The following is a 16,312-nucleotide window of genomic DNA, read 5'->3' on the forward strand; positions in this document are numbered from 1 at the left end:
AAAACGGTTAGAGATCCAGGCTTCGGACAGGTAACCAAATTAAAGCCCTTTCAAAACCCTACATTTTGGACTACAATGACGACCCTCTACTCCCAATAGAAGCGGAGATATCGACGGATGAAGGCTGGATATCGACGGAGAAAGGTTAGAAAACTTTAACCTTCGATATCTCCTAAACGGTTAGAGATACAGGCTTCGGACAGGTACCAAATTAAAGCCCTTTCAAAACCCTACATTTTGGACTACAATGACGACCCTCTACTCCCAATAGAAGCGGAGATATCGACGGATGAAGGCTGGATATCGACGGAGAAAGGTTAGAAAACTTTAACCTTCGATATCTCCTAAACGGTTAGAGATACAGGCTTCGGACAGGTACCAAATTAAAGCCCTTTCAAAACCCTACATTTTGGACTACAATGACGACCCTCTACTCCCAATAGAAGCGGAGATATCGACGGATGAAGGCTGGATATCGACGGAGAAAGGTTAGAAAACTTTAACCTTCGATATCTCCTAAACGGTTAGAGATACAGGCTTCGGACAGGTACCAAATTAAAGCCCTTTCAAAACCCTACATTTTGGACTACAATGACGACCCTCTACTCCCAATAGAAGCGGAGATATCGACGGATGAAGGCTGGATATCGACGGAGAAAGGTTAGAAAACTTTAACCTTCGATATCTCCTAAACGGTTAGAGATACAGGCTTCGGACAGGTACCAAATTAAAGCCCTTTCAAAACCCTACATTTTGGACTACAATGACGACCCTCTACTCCCAATAGAAGCGGAGATATCGACGGATGAAGGCTGGATATCGACGGAGAAAGGTTAGAAAACTTTAACCTTCGATATCTCCTAAACGGTTAGAGATACAGGCTTCGGACAGGTACCAAATTAAAGCCCTTTCAAAACCCTACATTTTGGACTACAATGACGACCCTCTACTCCCAATAGAAGCGGAGATATCGACGGATGAAGGCTGGATATCGACGGAGAAAGGTTAGAAAACTTTAACCTTCGATATCTCCTAAACGGTTAGAGATACAGGCTTCGGACAGGTACCAAATTAAAGCCCTTTCAAAACCCTACATTTTGGACTACAATGACGACCCTCTACTCCCAATAGAAGCGGAGATATCGACGGATGAAGGCTGGATATCGACGGAGAAAGGTTAGAAAACTTTAACCTTCGATATCTCCTAAACGGTTAGAGATACAGGCTTCGGACAGGTACCAAATTAAAGCCCTTTCAAAACCCTACATTTTGGACTACATGGACGACCCTCTACTCCCAATAGAAGCGGAGATATCGACGATGAAGGCTGGATATCGACGGAGAAAGGTTAGAAAACTTTAACCTTCGATATCTCCTAAACGGTTAGAGATACAGGCTTCGGACAGGTACCAAATTAAAGCCCTTTCAAAACCCTACATTTTGGACTACATGACGACCTCTACTCCCAATAGAAGCGGAGATATCGACGGATGAAGGCTGGATATCGACGGAGAAAGGTTGAAAACTTTAACCTTCGATATCTCCTAAACGGTTAGAGATACAGGCTTCGGACAGGTACCAAATTAAAGCCCTTTCAAAACCCTACATTTTGGACTACATGACGACCTCTACTCCCATAGAAGCGGAGATATCGACGGATAAGCGGATATCGACGGAGAAAGGTTGAAAACTTTAACCTTCGATATCTCCTAAACGGTTAGAGATACAGGCTTCGGACAGGTACCAAATTAAAGCCCTTTCAAAACCCTACATTTTGGACTACATGACCGACCCTCTACTCCCAATAGAAGCGGAGATATCGACGGATGAAGGCTGGATATCGACGGAGAAAGGTTGAAAACTTTAACCTTCGATATCTCCTAAACGGTTAGAGATACAGGCTTCGGACAGGTACCAAATTAAAGCCCTTTCAAAACCCTACATTTTGGACTACATGGACGACCTCTACTCCCAATAGAAGCGGAGATATCGACGGAGAAAGGTTGGAAAACTTTAACCTTCGATATCTCCTAAACGGTTAGAGATACAGGCTTCGGACAGGTACCAAATTAAAGCCCTTTCAAAACCCTACATTTTGGACTACATGACGACCCTCTACTCCCAATAGAAGCGGAGATATCGACGGATGAAGGCTGGATATCGACGGAGAAAGGTTAGAAAACTTTAACCTTCGATATCTCCTAAACGGTTAGAGATACAGGCTTCGGACAGGTACCAAATTAAAGCCCTTTCAAAACCCTACATTTTGGACTACATGACGACCCTCTACTCCCAATAGAAGCGGAGATATCGACGGATGAAGGCTGGATATCGACGGAGAAAGGTTAGAAAACTTTAACCTTCGATATCTCCTAAACGGTTAGAGATACAGGCTTCGGACAGGTACCAAATTAAAGCCCTTTCAAAACCCTACATTTTGGACTACAATGGACGACCCTCTACTCCCAATAGAAGCGGAGATATCGACGGATGAAGGCTGGATATCGACGGAGAAAGGTTGAAAACTTTAACCTTCGATATCTCCTAAACGGTTAGAGATACAGGCTTCGGACAGGTACCAAATTAAAGCCCTTTCAAAACCCTACATTTTGGACTACATGACGCCCCTCTACTCCCAATAGAAGCGGAGATATCGACGGATGAAGGCTGGATATCGACGGAGAAAGGTTGTAAAACTTTAACCTTCGATATCTCCTAAACGGTTAGAGATACAGGCTTCGGACAGGTACCAAATTAAAGCCCTTTCAAAACCCTACATTTTGGACTACAATGACGACCCTCTACTCCCAATAGAAGCGGAGATATCGACGGATGAAGGCTGGATATCGACGGAGAAAGGTTAGAAAACTTTAACCTTCGATATCTCCTAAACGGTTAGAGATACAGGCTTCGGACAGGTACCAAATTAAAGCCCTTTCAAAACCCTACATTTTGGACTACAATGGACGACCCTCTACTCCCAATAGAAGCGGAGATATCGACGATGAAGGCTGGATATCGACGGAGAAAGGTTGAAAACTTTAACCTTCGATATCTCCTAAACGGTTAGAGATACAGGCTTCGGACAGGTACCAAATTAAAGCCCTTTCAAAACCCTACATTTTGGACTACATGGACGACCCTCTACTCCCAATAGAAGCGGAGATATCGACGGATGAAGGCTGGATATCGACGGAGAAAGGTTAGAAAACTTTAACCTTCGATATCTCCTAAACGGTTAGAGATACAGGCTTCGGACAGGTACCAAATTAAAGCCCTTTCAAAACCCTACATTTTGGACTACATGGACGACCCTCTACTCCCAATAGAAGCGGAGATATCGACGGATGAAGGCTGGATATCGACGGAGAAAGGTTAGAAAACTTTAACCTTCGATATCTCCTAAACGGTTAGAGATACAGGCTTCGGACAGGTACCAAATTAAAGCCCTTTCAAAACCCTACATTTTGGACACAATGGACGACCCTCTACTCCCAATAGAAGCGGAGATATCGACGGATGAAGGCTGGATATCGACGGAGAAAGGTTAGAAAACTTTAACCTTCGATATCTCCTAAACGGTTAGAGATACAGGCTTCGGACAGGTACCAAATTAAAGCCCTTTCAAAACCCTACATTTTGGACTACAATGGCCGCCCCTCTACTCCCAATAGAAGCGGAGATATCGACGGATGAAGGCTGGATATCGACGGAGAAAGGTTAGAAAACTTTAACCTTCGATATCTCCTAAACGGTTAGAGATACAGGCTTCGGACAGGTACCAAATTAAAGCCCTTTCAAAACCCTACATTTTGGACTACAATGACGACCTCTACTCCCAATAGAAGCGGAGATATCGACGGATGAAGGCTGGATATCGACGGAGAAAGGTTAGAAAACTTTAACCTTCGATATCTCCTAAACGGTTAGAGATACAGGCTTCGGACAGGTACCAAATTAAAGCCCTTTCAAAACCCTACATTTTGGACTACATGGACGACCCTCTACTCCCAATAGAAGCGGAGATATCGACGGATGAAGGCTGGATATCGACGGAGAAAGGTTAGAAAACTTTAACCTTCGATATCTCCTAAACGGTTAGAGATACAGGCTTCGGACAGGTACCAAATTAAAGCCCTTTCAAAACCCTACATTTTGGACTACATGGACGACCCTCTACTCCCAATAGAAGCGGAGATATCGACGGATGAAGGCTGGATATCGACGGAGAAAGGTTGAAAACTTTAACCTTCGATATCTCCTAAACGGTTAGAGATACAGGCTTCGGACAGGTACCAAATTAAAGCCCTTTCAAAACCCTACATTTTGGACTACAATGACGACCCTCTACTCCCAATAGAAGCGGAGATATCGACGGATGAAGGCTGGATATCGACGGAGAAAGGTTAGAAAACTTTAACCTTCGATATCTCCTAAACGGTTAGAGATACAGGCTTCGGACAGGTACCAAATTAAAGCCCTTTCAAAACCCTACATTTTGGACTACAATGGACGACCCTCTACTCCCAATAGAAGCGGAGATATCGACGGATGAAGGCTGGATATCGACGGAGAAAGGTTAGAAAACTTTAACCTTCGATATCTCCTAAACGGTTAGAGATACAGGCTTCGGACAGGTACCAAATTAAAGCCCTTTCAAAACCCTACATTTTGGACTACATGGACGACCCTCTACTCCCATAGAAGCGGAGATATCGACGGAGGAAGAAAAGGTTGAAAACTTTAACCTTCGATATCTCCTAAACGGTTAGAGATACAGGCTTCGGACAGGTACCAAATTAAAGCCCTTTCAAAACCCTACATTTTGGACTACATGACGACCCTCTACTCCCAATAGAAGCGGAGATATCGACGGATGAAGGCTGGATATCGACGGAGAAAGGTTAGAAAACTTTAACCTTCGATATCTCCTAAACGGTTAGAGATACAGGCTTCGGACAGGTACCAAATTAAAGCCCTTTCAAAACCCTACATTTTGGACTACAATGGCGACCCTCTACTCCCAATAGAAGCGGAGATATCGACGGATGAAGGCTGGATATCGACGGAGAAAGGTTAGAAAATTTAACCTTCGATATCTCCTAAACGGTTAGAGATACAGGCTTCGGACAGGTACCAAATTAAAGCCCTTTCAAAACCCTACATTTTGGACTACAATGACGACCCTCTACTCCCAATAGAAGCGGAGATATCGACGGATGAAGGCTGGATATCGACGGAGAAAGGTTAGAAAACTTTAACCTTCGATATCTCCTAAACGGTTAGAGATACAGGCTTCGTACAGGTACCAAATTAAAGCCCTTTCAAAACCCTACATTTTGGACTACATGGACGACTCTCTACTCCCAGTAGAAGCGGAGATATCGACGGATGAAGGCTGGATATCGACGGAGAAAGGTTGGAAAACTTTAACCTTCGATATCTCCTAAACGGTTAGAGATACAGGCATCGGTCTGACACCAAATTAAAGTCCTCTCAAAACCCTACATTTTCGCCTACATGGACGACTCTCTACTCCCAGTAGAAGCGGATATATCGACGGAGGAATGCTGGAAATCGACGGTGAAAGGCTGGAAAACTTTAACCTTCGATATCTCCTAAACGGTTAGAGATACAGTCCTCGGTCTGGCACCAAATTAAAGTGCTCTCAAAACCCTACATTTTCGACTACATGGACGACTCTCTACTCCCAGTAGTAGCGGAGATATCGTCGGAGGAAGGCTGGAAATCGACGGAGAAAGGCTGGAGAACTTTAACCTTCGATATCTCCTAAACGGTTAGAGATACAGTCCTCGGTCTGGCACCAAATTAAAGTGCTCTCAAAACCCTACATTTTCGACTACATGGACGATTCTCTACTCCCAGTAGAAGCGGATATATCGACGGAGGAAGGCCGGATATCGACGGAGAAATGCTGGAAAACTTTAACCTTCGATATCTACTAAACGGTTAGAGATACAGGCCTCGGTCTGGCACCAAATTAAAGTGCTCTCAAAACCCTACATTTTCGACTACATGGACGACTCTCTACTCCCAGTAGTAGCGGAGATTTCGTCGGAGGAAGGCTGGAAATCGACGGAGAAAGGCTGGAGAACTTTAAACTTCGATATCTCCTAAACGGTTAGAGATACAGGCCTCGGTTTGGCACCAAATTAAAGTGCTCTCAAAACCCTACATTTTGCACTACATGGACGACTCTCTATTCCCAGTAGAAGCGGAGATATCAACGGAGAAAGGTTAGAAAACTTTAATCTTCGATATCTCCTAAACGGTTAGAGATACAGGCCTCGGTCTGGCACCAAATTAAAGTCCTCTCAAAACCCTACATTTTCCACTACATGGACGACTCTCTACTCCTAGTAGAAGCGGAGATATCAACGGAGGAATGTTGAACTCTAAAAAAATTGTCATTTTTTACATAATGAGGGGCGTCGTGAAGTTGCTCCGTCGATTTTTAAAATGTTATTTTCTCTACTTTAAATGCCGGAACTCTTTCTATAAAGGATTGCGAACTCTAGAACTCTGCGAGGGGCATTCAGAACTCTAATAATTTTTTTCAAATTTGAATAATGACGGTCCATCTTCACAGAGGTGATGAGGCGAGCACATTCTGTGTCTCTCTTTTGCTTGGCTCGTCGAAACAAGTCGAGCGGAGGGCGGGGTCTCAGAGGAAGTGTCATCGACGAAACGTGCAATGCTTGCGATGCCCGTGTGTTGTATGCAATACGTGTATTTTCTTAAAAAATGAAAAAAAATTTATTGAGATACACGTATGTTGTATGTAACACGTGCATTTTCCTAAAAAACGAAAAAAAAATGATTGGCGAAAAAGAACAACGCCGACCACCAGAGAGATGCGAACCACCGACCTCAACCCCGCGAGTCCAGCGTACTTCCACCAAGTCACACGCTGATTGAGAAGCTCGCTCCTTCATTTGGTTCACTCGCGATTTTCAATCGCAACTTTCTTGCAAACGCTTCAATGCTACGCCGTATCTTTAAGTGCAATGTTAATTTGTCATGCAAATCTATCGGCACAACGAGTTTAGTCGAAATCGATTGCTATTGATCATCTCGTTGGATTCACGCCGAGAATGAAACGTCAATCTCGGCCGTGTGTCGGGAAGCACAATCTCGGCAACGTTGCGAATCAGAGCAAGATAGAGAGAACACATTCCCTCTCTCTCTCTCTTTCGCTTGGCTCGTCAAAACAAGCCTAGCGGAGGGCGGGACTTCAAATGGATAGACGGGAGCAGTTTCTCTGTGTGTGTGTGCCGACTACATTCTTACATAGAAACGTACGGCAATTGAAAATGTTTAAGCATATACCCTGAGATTCTATCTGTTGCGTATGACACGTGTGTGTGTGTGTGTGTGTGTGAGTGCGTATATGCACACGTACGTCACGCATACTTTCAATGCAACATGCACACGGACACAACTGCGCTAAAAAACGCCTGCCGGAGTATAAATAAATACTAACGTAACGTTGAAATATTTTGGAAAAATAATTTTGGGTACACACAAAATATTATCTTATTATCATATATTTATATATCGATATAAATCGTATATAATCTTCATGATATTAATCATATACAATCTCAATTCTTATTTTTTTTGTACATGTTAACATGTTAATTCATGTTACAAATGCATAACAATGCGCGAGACCGTGCTTGTCAAGTACGCTATTATGGTTGTAGTACGGACATAAACCGCCTGAAAGTGGATGTTGCACGGATAGCCACCAGATGCAGGTTTTACCGTCGAGACCTAAAAGTGGATGTAGCATCGTAGTTCCCCTCTCAAAATGGATGCAGATAGCGCCCATTCCCAGTGCGAAAAATCGGTGTCGCCGAAAACGCCATGTTGGACGCTCTCAGCTTCCTTTCTGTTTTCAGTGTAGCTAAAACAATCGGTATTATCATCGCTCTTCAATTACCTCCGGACCCCTTGGGATCCCCTTTGTTGATATGAAAATTTACCCAGAGCTATCAGTCTTTATATTATTTCGTTGGTGACGTAGCTAAAGCAGTCGGTTTTATCAGGGTTTTTCAATTATCTACAGTCCCCTTTGCCCTAACGAAAATTTACTCATTAACACTCTATAGGATCATCCCGTCATTGCTGGAGGAAATGCAAAGGCAAAAAGGTTAGGTTGTGTCACTTTGTCATGAATAGTTAATTGTTAGCCTTGTTTTTTGTAGTCTAAGTTAAAGCTACGTCAGAAAGCTTGTGAAAGAGCTGTTGAGATAAAAACTTGTCTGTTCATAATATACTTTTGAATTTATTGAATCAGATCTATTTTTCAGTAACTGATATATAAGTATCACGTTTGCCACATAAATATTACTAGAATTATTGGTGATAGGACAATTGTTTCTATTAATCTGTCTATTGCTCAATCTCACATAATATCACCAAGTTTAACCGTGATTTTCATGATTTAAACATGATAAAGTGAAATACCAGTTGGTGCATACAATATCTCAGTTTATGTGAAAATAGAATTATAAAAAGCGAAAGTTGACAATATATAGAAATAAAAACGACAAACAGGGGATAATTTTTACGTCTCCGTAATTACGCATAGCAGTAAACGGGATAGGTACCAAAACATTAAATGTACAGTAACCGTATAATATAATCGTGTCCTTAATATTTTATACGAGTGAATCCTTGATATTTTGCATATAAATCCTATCCTTTCAGATAAATAATTTTGACATCTCGCCAACAAAACTGCTTCAACATGGTTTGTGAAAAATGTGCAAAGAAATTAGGCACAGTTATTACCCCAGATCCATGGAAGGCAGGTGCAAGGAACACAGTGGAAAGTGGAGGTCGTAAAGTAGGAGAAAATAAAGCCCTTTCTGCAGGAAAAGCACGATTTACACCATATACCACAAAATTTGAAAGTTGTAGGATATGCAGGCAGAAAGTTCATCAAGTAGGTTCTCATTACTGCCAGTCCTGTGCATATAAGAAAGGCATATGTGCTATGTGTGGCAAAAGACTATTAAATATAAAGAATTACAAACAGTCAGCCACATAATTCCTCTTACAATAGAACATAAAACTCAAAACTGGAGTTTATTATATCAACATGTACATTATTATATAGGATTAAACCATGGCTTTGGTTAATACTGTGATTTTCAGACGCACATATTTATGTTGAGAATTTTGTTTCTTTAAATATGTTTCATTAACTCTAACTTTGTAATTCTTATACATTATGCTCCATATTTTGATATATGGCTGCAATAATTATTGCAGAGTAAGTTTGCAACTAAAAATATTCAGAAAGCCTGTGACATTATACCAAATGTAAACGCACAAGAAAAATATCATTATTTTATAAAACTACATATCAATTATATATTATTTGTTAAATCAATGATTATCAATTTTATATTAATAAAACTAGTATGAGATAAACTAATATATATATAATTGTATGTATTATATATCTTTGTTACAAAATTGATGCAAGTATAAACATCATCAACAGATTGCAAACTTACCGATAAAAATACAAATGACGATATTTTGATATGAAAAATATAGAAGGATATTTATTTGACAAATATGTTTAATTTAGACAAGAGAAAATAAAAATTAAGAGTTTAGTTTGTAATATGAGATATATGTATATATTTAATCTTAAAGTGTGTACATATATCTATAATAACTTTTCACACAAAATACCTGTACAATTATAAACGTAATAAAAAAGATATGGTGTCACCATAAGTATGTATTATGTACAGTAACAACTTGTATTATCTTTATATAGCTGAAATAAGAATTGATAAAATTATGTGTAAAGTTGATATGAACCGTGAGTATGTATGTGCCTGTTTTACATCATTCATCCCGTCTTTATCGGGACGTGTATTTCTCTCTTACTAACATATGGATGTGAGACTATTTGGTATGACAACGAGATGACTTAAGTTCGATTAAGTTTTGAAGTTTTCTCTCTAATTTGACACGGAAGAAAAATGAATATCTCTCTGTAATAATTGCAACGGACAATAGCAATTATTATTTCGGCGAAAATATATATTTGTCACTTAAAAAAAATATATATTGGCGATACACTAAAAATTTACGTCTAAAAATATACATTTTTATTCGTTAAAAATTTATACATCTTTCAGCTAACAAACTTATCGACAATAACATATATTTTACCCCAGAGCAATGTTAGTAGGAATAAATTATATTACAATAAAGCTACAGGAGAGAAAGACTGAATGACTGACTTTCGTCAGTTAACGATAACATTTCTTCAGTTAGGCGTTGACAGAGTGGGATAACTATATATACGGTAAAGCATTTACGGCATTTATCGACGTCGGTTGAATGCACAGTGATGAATACATTGTGGCGTATTCCGCTCCTTTTTTTTCTGAAAAAAAGAAAGCCGAGTAAAATAGAGAGAAACGATATGATGATGCATCTTTACATCGTATCGTCGAATTTAAGATCTCGCCGGTATTATTCGCTTGAGCATCGACGCGTTTAGGGCAAATGGTGCGTGAAACTTTATTAACTATTTTTACACTCTTCGTATGTTTCGCGCAGGGACGCTGGCCGCTCGTGTGATACATGTGCATAATTAGAACATAGATTTTCACGAGAACTACATTCGCGTGAGTGCACGTTAGTGAGTTAATAAGAAATTCCTCGGGCTCACATTTACAGATTATGTGTCACTTACGTGCTAAATATACACGGGGTATTATTACAAGATGCGTTATTTCATTGTAGATCTTATCGACGACAGTAACACTTTATAGCGAATGTGTGTTGTATGACGTGTCTTATGAGATATTTTCTATTTAAGTAAAACGAAATGTACAGGTTGCGTATAACAGGATAATTCACATTCCCGGAGTTTCCGTGAATTAAAAATATGCGTTGCGATACCAAAATGCTACATCGCGTGAACTTCTCAATGAGCCCCCGCGCGACTTGCATTATTTCATCGTTCAGTTCTCGATCGCTCAAATCTATCATGCGTCAGTGACTTAACATAAAAAAAAGAAACTTATACGGTGTATAACATCTTAAGGCTGCTCGATGCGATACAACGACGTTGATTTTTCTTGAAAAGTGCGATAAGATCACGTTTAGCGCGCGAAGGACGCCCCGAGGACACGGTTGTAGAAAAGTGCGACGACAGGGGAGCGGTGATTCTCCAACGATACCGTTAAACGTTATTTTGATTCGAAGTAGGAAAAGAGAAATGTTATCCCGATATACGAAATACGCGCGATCTCTCATACTACACGAGATACAATTACTAGTAGGGATGGCTGCATGTTTCACAGACTACACTGGCCTATATTTACACACAATTACAATCGCAGGAGGGAATGTGTACAATTTTCGAGATTGCTCGACTGATCCAGCAGGATCAGTCCGCGCGACTTTATTACATACACTTGGTTCTACGCTTTGCACAAATCACCTGTCTCTCTTTATGGCACGTAGTCTCTCTCAAGCACTCTGTCGATCGTCTCTCTCGCGTACTCTCAAGATATGTCCTCAGCTGATCTCGCAAAGACCACGACTTCCAAGGGACCCACGCACTTCTTAGAGACGCTTGAAAGATATCGGGGAAAAAGTAAAACGTCTTTAACCCGAACTGCTGTTCTCCGGTCAATTTGACCATTGCACTATTTGAAATTTAAATAACGCGGTTAATTTTCTAGTTGCGTATTCATCCGTCAGTGTATTTTCTTACATTCTGAATGTCAGTCGACTGATATACGCGCAGTTGTGTGGTCGTGTTATTTGTCAAGATATTCATCAATTCCGTTTCCTACCGGTCAATTTGACCGGTGAACCGTGTGCGCGTACTTCAAATGGCTTCACAGCAGTTACGGGTTAAAGCAACAACCTTTGGAAGCTTTGTGCTGCCTGGGAAGTGTGTCAAAAGTGCGTGAGTTCCTAAGTGACGATGATCGACGCGATGCTCACGAGGTAGAACGATACTACGGTAACGCGCTTTGATCGATTCTCCAGGCACCTCTTGCAAGAGACGACTCGGTGAAACTCCTGAGGCAGACTCGTGTTGTGCTTCCGTTTTCGATCAACTCAGCCAGCACACGTCTCCAGATGTGACATTGTTCTACACGTTGACTTCCATGCTGATCTGCAACGATCACACTTCTTCAACTGGTCGACTTAAGTTCATCAAAGGTACGGTGAACAAATGCACTTCATGATGCATATATGACTCGGCTACCTGTGGACTACGTGTCTCTGATCGTCCGACTTGTTACGTGTAATTTCGTTCTTCCAATTCGTTCCTCGATTGTTTCTTTCGGTGCATGCAGTCGATCACGTTTGACACGAGAGTTGGTGAGTCGCGGCGCTATCGTGGCGCCGGTCGCATGTCCGTGATAGTCAGAGTGTCAACAAATGGACTTCGTAACGTTGCAATCAGACTGACGAGAGAGCTCTTTAAGGACGGCACCCTTTTAAAAAATCGATATGACAGTGCCGGCCCATGAGTTCAAGGTCCCGGAGGAGAGGCTGTCGTGTTAACAATGTTGTTCAACGACGTCAACAACACCTTTAACAACCGACAACGTTAATCATGCTGACAATGTTCCTCTGAATGACGTGACTTTGAGTCGACACACGAGTGCTATTTCGCATCGTCCCTCGACGACAGGACGATGTTCGTCACGGGCTGCGATTGGCCGGCGGCGGCGCTCCAGCGACCTTGCTCTTTGTCGGCCACGAAGATCCAATGCTCGAACTTTTTGCCGGCGCTGTCCGGCTGCTTCTCCGCCGGTTGCGCGTCCAATATCTGTGGGCCCTTGAGCGCGTTCGCGGACTTATATTCGGACACGTAAACGACCTGCTTGTCGCTGAGTCGCTCGTCTCTCGGGCTCTTGGCGATGTCTGATCGTCTCGGCGGCACCGGCGGCTTCTTGCCGGACGTAGGTTTACCGTTGGACGTGACCTTGACGTCTCGTTGCACCAACGACTTCCGCGGCTCGCCGCCGTTGCTCTCCACAGCGCTGCTGATGGCGTTGCCGCCGATGGTCGCGTCCTGGTTCTCGTTGTCGACCTCGCGAGCGCTTTCCCTGTTGGACGACACCTTGATCTCCGTGATGTAAGTCGCTTTCTGAACGGCGTTCGGCGATGACGAAGGCGAGCAGCCTGAGTCTCGTGGATGATAGTCCATCGATTCCCTCACCAAGCCGCTGTCCTCGCTGTTTTCCCCGCTCGACACGCTGACGTTGCTGACGTTGCTGGCGTTGCGACGGTCCTCTTCCTTCGACGAGAACAAGCCCCTATTGTTCGTCCTCAGCCCCGTGTCTCCGCCGAACTCGTACTCGTCCTCATCCTCCACTACATCGTCCTCGTTCCCGTCGCGATTGCCGCTCTCATTCTCCTGGATGTTGAGCACGCGTCGGGCAAAGTGCATGTCGAACGTTCCATCGCTCGGCGACTTAGACTTCGTAGTCAAGCTCCTATCGTGCTGCTCCGCAGTCCGCTGCTCGAACTTGGTTCGGTGTGCTTGGAACGTCGAGAAGGCGCCTCCGTTCTTGCCACTATCGGTGTTTTCTTCCCACGAGTCCTCCCTCGACCGGAATCTGCTAATCCCCTCCGGTCTCGAAGACACGTGAACTCGCAGGTACGTCGGCGTAGATATCCGCTCTGTCTCTTTGTCCGAGTTTTCCTTCGCGGTCGATGCGTCCGTGCCGCCTGGCGACGATATCCGCGTAGGAGTCGCGCGACGTTGTCCGTTGACCTTCTCGCGGTCGCAGTCAACGCTTTGGCGGGCACAGCTGTCGTGACAGCCCCGGCAACCCCGGTCTACGGTGACCTTTGACACAGGCTCTTCCGTCACCGGTTGCCTACTCGAGTAGAGCGACGCGTCATTCACCGTTTTCTCTTCCTTCCAGTCGTCCGATCGCGATAAGCTGACTCTCACCGAGGACGGCGGCGTCGGAGACGCGCTCGCGTGCATCTCGAAGTAGCGCAACGCACGGCTAAAGTCCTCCGACTTATCCGACACACCGCTCTCCGCTGCTCCGTTCCCGACCTCCTCCCCGCATTTGTCCTTGGCCAACTGAAAATCCAAGTCCATCTCCTCCAGCGTTGGGCTCTTCACGACCTTGCCGTCGTTTACGATTCTCGCCAGAGAGTTGTCCGCGTCCGGATTGAACGTCCGTTCGGCATGAATAAACTCCTGGGTCAGTCGCTTGCTCAACGGCAGATTGTACAGCTCGATGCTGGTCTCGTGTTCTGACGAGTCATCGTCGCCGCCGTCGTCGGGCTGTCTTTCGGCCGCTACCGTCGCCGTAGCGACTTCATCCTTCAGCTTGATCTCCACCGCGGACTTGGAACGCTCCAGGGTGCCGTTGCTCTTCTTCCTCATCCGCGTCTTCTTCGCCTTTTCATCCGCCTCGGCGCTCACGGTGCTATCCTCGCTCCAAATTACGTCCTCCAGAGTGCCCCACTCGTTGGACTTCTTCAGCTTCCGCCGGTCAAACGTATCGATCTGATCGAGTCTGCTGAGGTCCTCTGTGGACTCGTTAATGTCTTCCGGCGGCAATGGCGCTTTGCGCTTCTTCGCGCCGGTGTCAGCGGCGGTCATGTCGAGGCTCTGCGCCCTCTCCAAGGTCGCGGCGGCTTTGCTTTCGTATTTTGAGAGGTCGCCCAAGCTGGCCGCTTTCCTGTACATGTCGTCTTCGTCCTCCTCGTCGTCGTTTGCCTCCGGCACCGGCGTGCGATGGATCGTAATGTCCGCCGGGTTCAGCTCGATCGTCGTGAAGCTGTTCTGCATCTCGCTGTCGGTGTCAGACTCGGAGTTTCGTCTATTCGCCATCGACTGGCTCTCCAGACGGTGTTGCCGCTCGGCCGCGTGGTTGTCGCGCACCTTGTTCACGTAGTTACACAAGGACTCCGTGTAATCGGCGATGCTATCGATGGTGTCGATCATCGCGTCCTTCTTCGTGGCCGGCGCGACCGCGGCATCTACGGTGTTCTTCGGCGGCGCGGGTGCCTTCCGCTTGTTCTTCTGCGGACTCTTGCCGCCCTCCGATTCCAGAGAGCTTGTCTTCAGCGTCTCCGGGTAGCTTTTGCGATTTCTGCGCGCTGCCATGGCCGCGTTGTGCACCTCCGCCGGCACCTCGGACGGTATGTTGATCGTCTCGCTTGCGCTTTTGCCGATCGTACTTTTGTCCAAGTCGTCGACGCTTCGCGAGTCAACGGTGATCCTTGTGGAGGCCGAATCGTCGCGTTGCTGATAACGCTCGCTGTAAACCTTCCTGTCATCCGACGGCGTGTCGCTCGATGAGGACTGACGATTCGCCACCAGCAGCTTCTCCGCGTCCATCTTTCGCGAGTGTCTTCTCTCTAGGTTCGTGTTGTGCTCGTTCTGGTTCTCGATACGGTGCACGGTGCCATCGAGCGCCGGCAGCACCTTGATGCCGAACTTGTGATGATTGTTCTTCGTCTCGTCATGACGCCTTTCGAGGCTCTGGCCGGTCGCGACGGGCGACTTGCTTGATTTCTGGGTCGAGTTCATCGTCGAGTAATTGGAGCCCACGGAGTCGTTCGGGTCGGCCATGAAGAGCCGCTTCGCCACGTTCTTGTGGCCCTGCGACAGCTCCGGGATCGATTGGCTCCTGTAGAGAGGGTGGCATATCCTCGTCGAGCTAGGACCGATGCTCTTCTTCAGCAACGTCGTCGGCTTCGAGCCGTTACCGCCGCTCTCCACTTCCAGTTCCACGTCGTACGGCGAGGCGTAACTCAGGATCGTCAGCGCGTCCTCGTACACCATGTTGCGAAAGCTGATCTTTACGCTGGAGATGCGGTCACCTGCAGAAGAAAGAGAGTGGTCAAGAGCTTGCAATCGACTAACGTGTTTCTGGGAAGTGAAAGTTGAGTTCTGGGCTTCATCGGAATCTGTGGAAATCGCAACTAGAGAAACGACAAGTCCAATCTTCAAATTTCAGACTGGGAAGTAGATGAAGAATTGAATTTCAAATTGCCGCAAAGTACATCGGAGTAAAAAGACACGTCCGCGAGGTGACATTTGCGCAGATCATAGATTATAAACTATCCCGAGTGTTCTTTCCTTGTTCGGAGATAAACGATGGACAAACGTGATAAAATCACTCGGTGAGGAAAAATGATTCATTTTCAATCTGAAGGCCAGTCAGATCGGCAACTTTGCACCAATCGGGATCTCGTGGAGGAACGATAATCCTCAATGGCCTGACATACCTTCTCCTTTCTTAATCATTCG

General features: G+C 44.8%; 2 protein-coding genes across 4 annotated transcripts in view; one reads left to right on the forward strand and one right to left on the reverse strand.

Moving 5' to 3' along the window:
* Window positions 1-7,911: 7,911 nt before the first annotated feature.
* On the forward strand, window positions 7,912-9,389 carry LOC105182924 (cysteine-rich PDZ-binding protein). Of its 3 annotated transcripts, none has more exons than XM_011140728.3 (2): window positions 7,912-8,176; window positions 8,737-9,389. In XM_011140728.3, exon 2 carries the CDS (start codon window positions 8,777-8,779, stop codon window positions 9,077-9,079), a length of 303 nt encoding a protein of 100 aa, XP_011139030.1. In that variant the 5' UTR covers window positions 7,912-8,176; window positions 8,737-8,776; the 3' UTR covers window positions 9,080-9,389. The 3 variants fall into 3 exon arrangements, with proteins under 3 accessions (XP_011139030.1, XP_011139032.1, XP_011139031.1); XM_011140730.3 differs by lacking the exon at window positions 7,912-8,176 and adding an exon at window positions 8,204-8,632; XM_011140729.3 differs by lacking the exon at window positions 7,912-8,176 and adding an exon at window positions 8,205-8,649.
* A 2,439-nt stretch (window positions 9,390-11,828) lies between these two features.
* Window positions 11,829-16,312, reverse strand: part of LOC105182923 (uncharacterized) — a 36,029-nt gene continuing 31,545 nt past the window's right edge. Inside the window, exon 4 of the mRNA XM_011140726.2 lies at window positions 11,829-15,882. Coding sequence (XP_011139028.1) covers window positions 12,692-15,882 — 3,191 coding nt within the window. The 3' untranslated portion in view covers window positions 11,829-12,691. The remainder of the gene's footprint in view (window positions 15,883-16,312) is intronic.

This window comes from Harpegnathos saltator, unplaced genomic scaffold, assembly GCF_003227715.2.
Source record: "Harpegnathos saltator strain DR-91 unplaced genomic scaffold, Hsal_v8.6 scaffold2, whole genome shotgun sequence".
Taxonomy (NCBI): domain Eukaryota; kingdom Metazoa; phylum Arthropoda; class Insecta; order Hymenoptera; family Formicidae; genus Harpegnathos; species Harpegnathos saltator.

Bases quoted from the DNA above. Each gene is read 5' to 3' on its own strand.
- LOC105182924 (XM_011140728.3), top strand. From the start codon at position 8,777: ATGGTTTGTGAAAAATGTGCAAAGAAATTAGGCACAGTTATTACCCCA.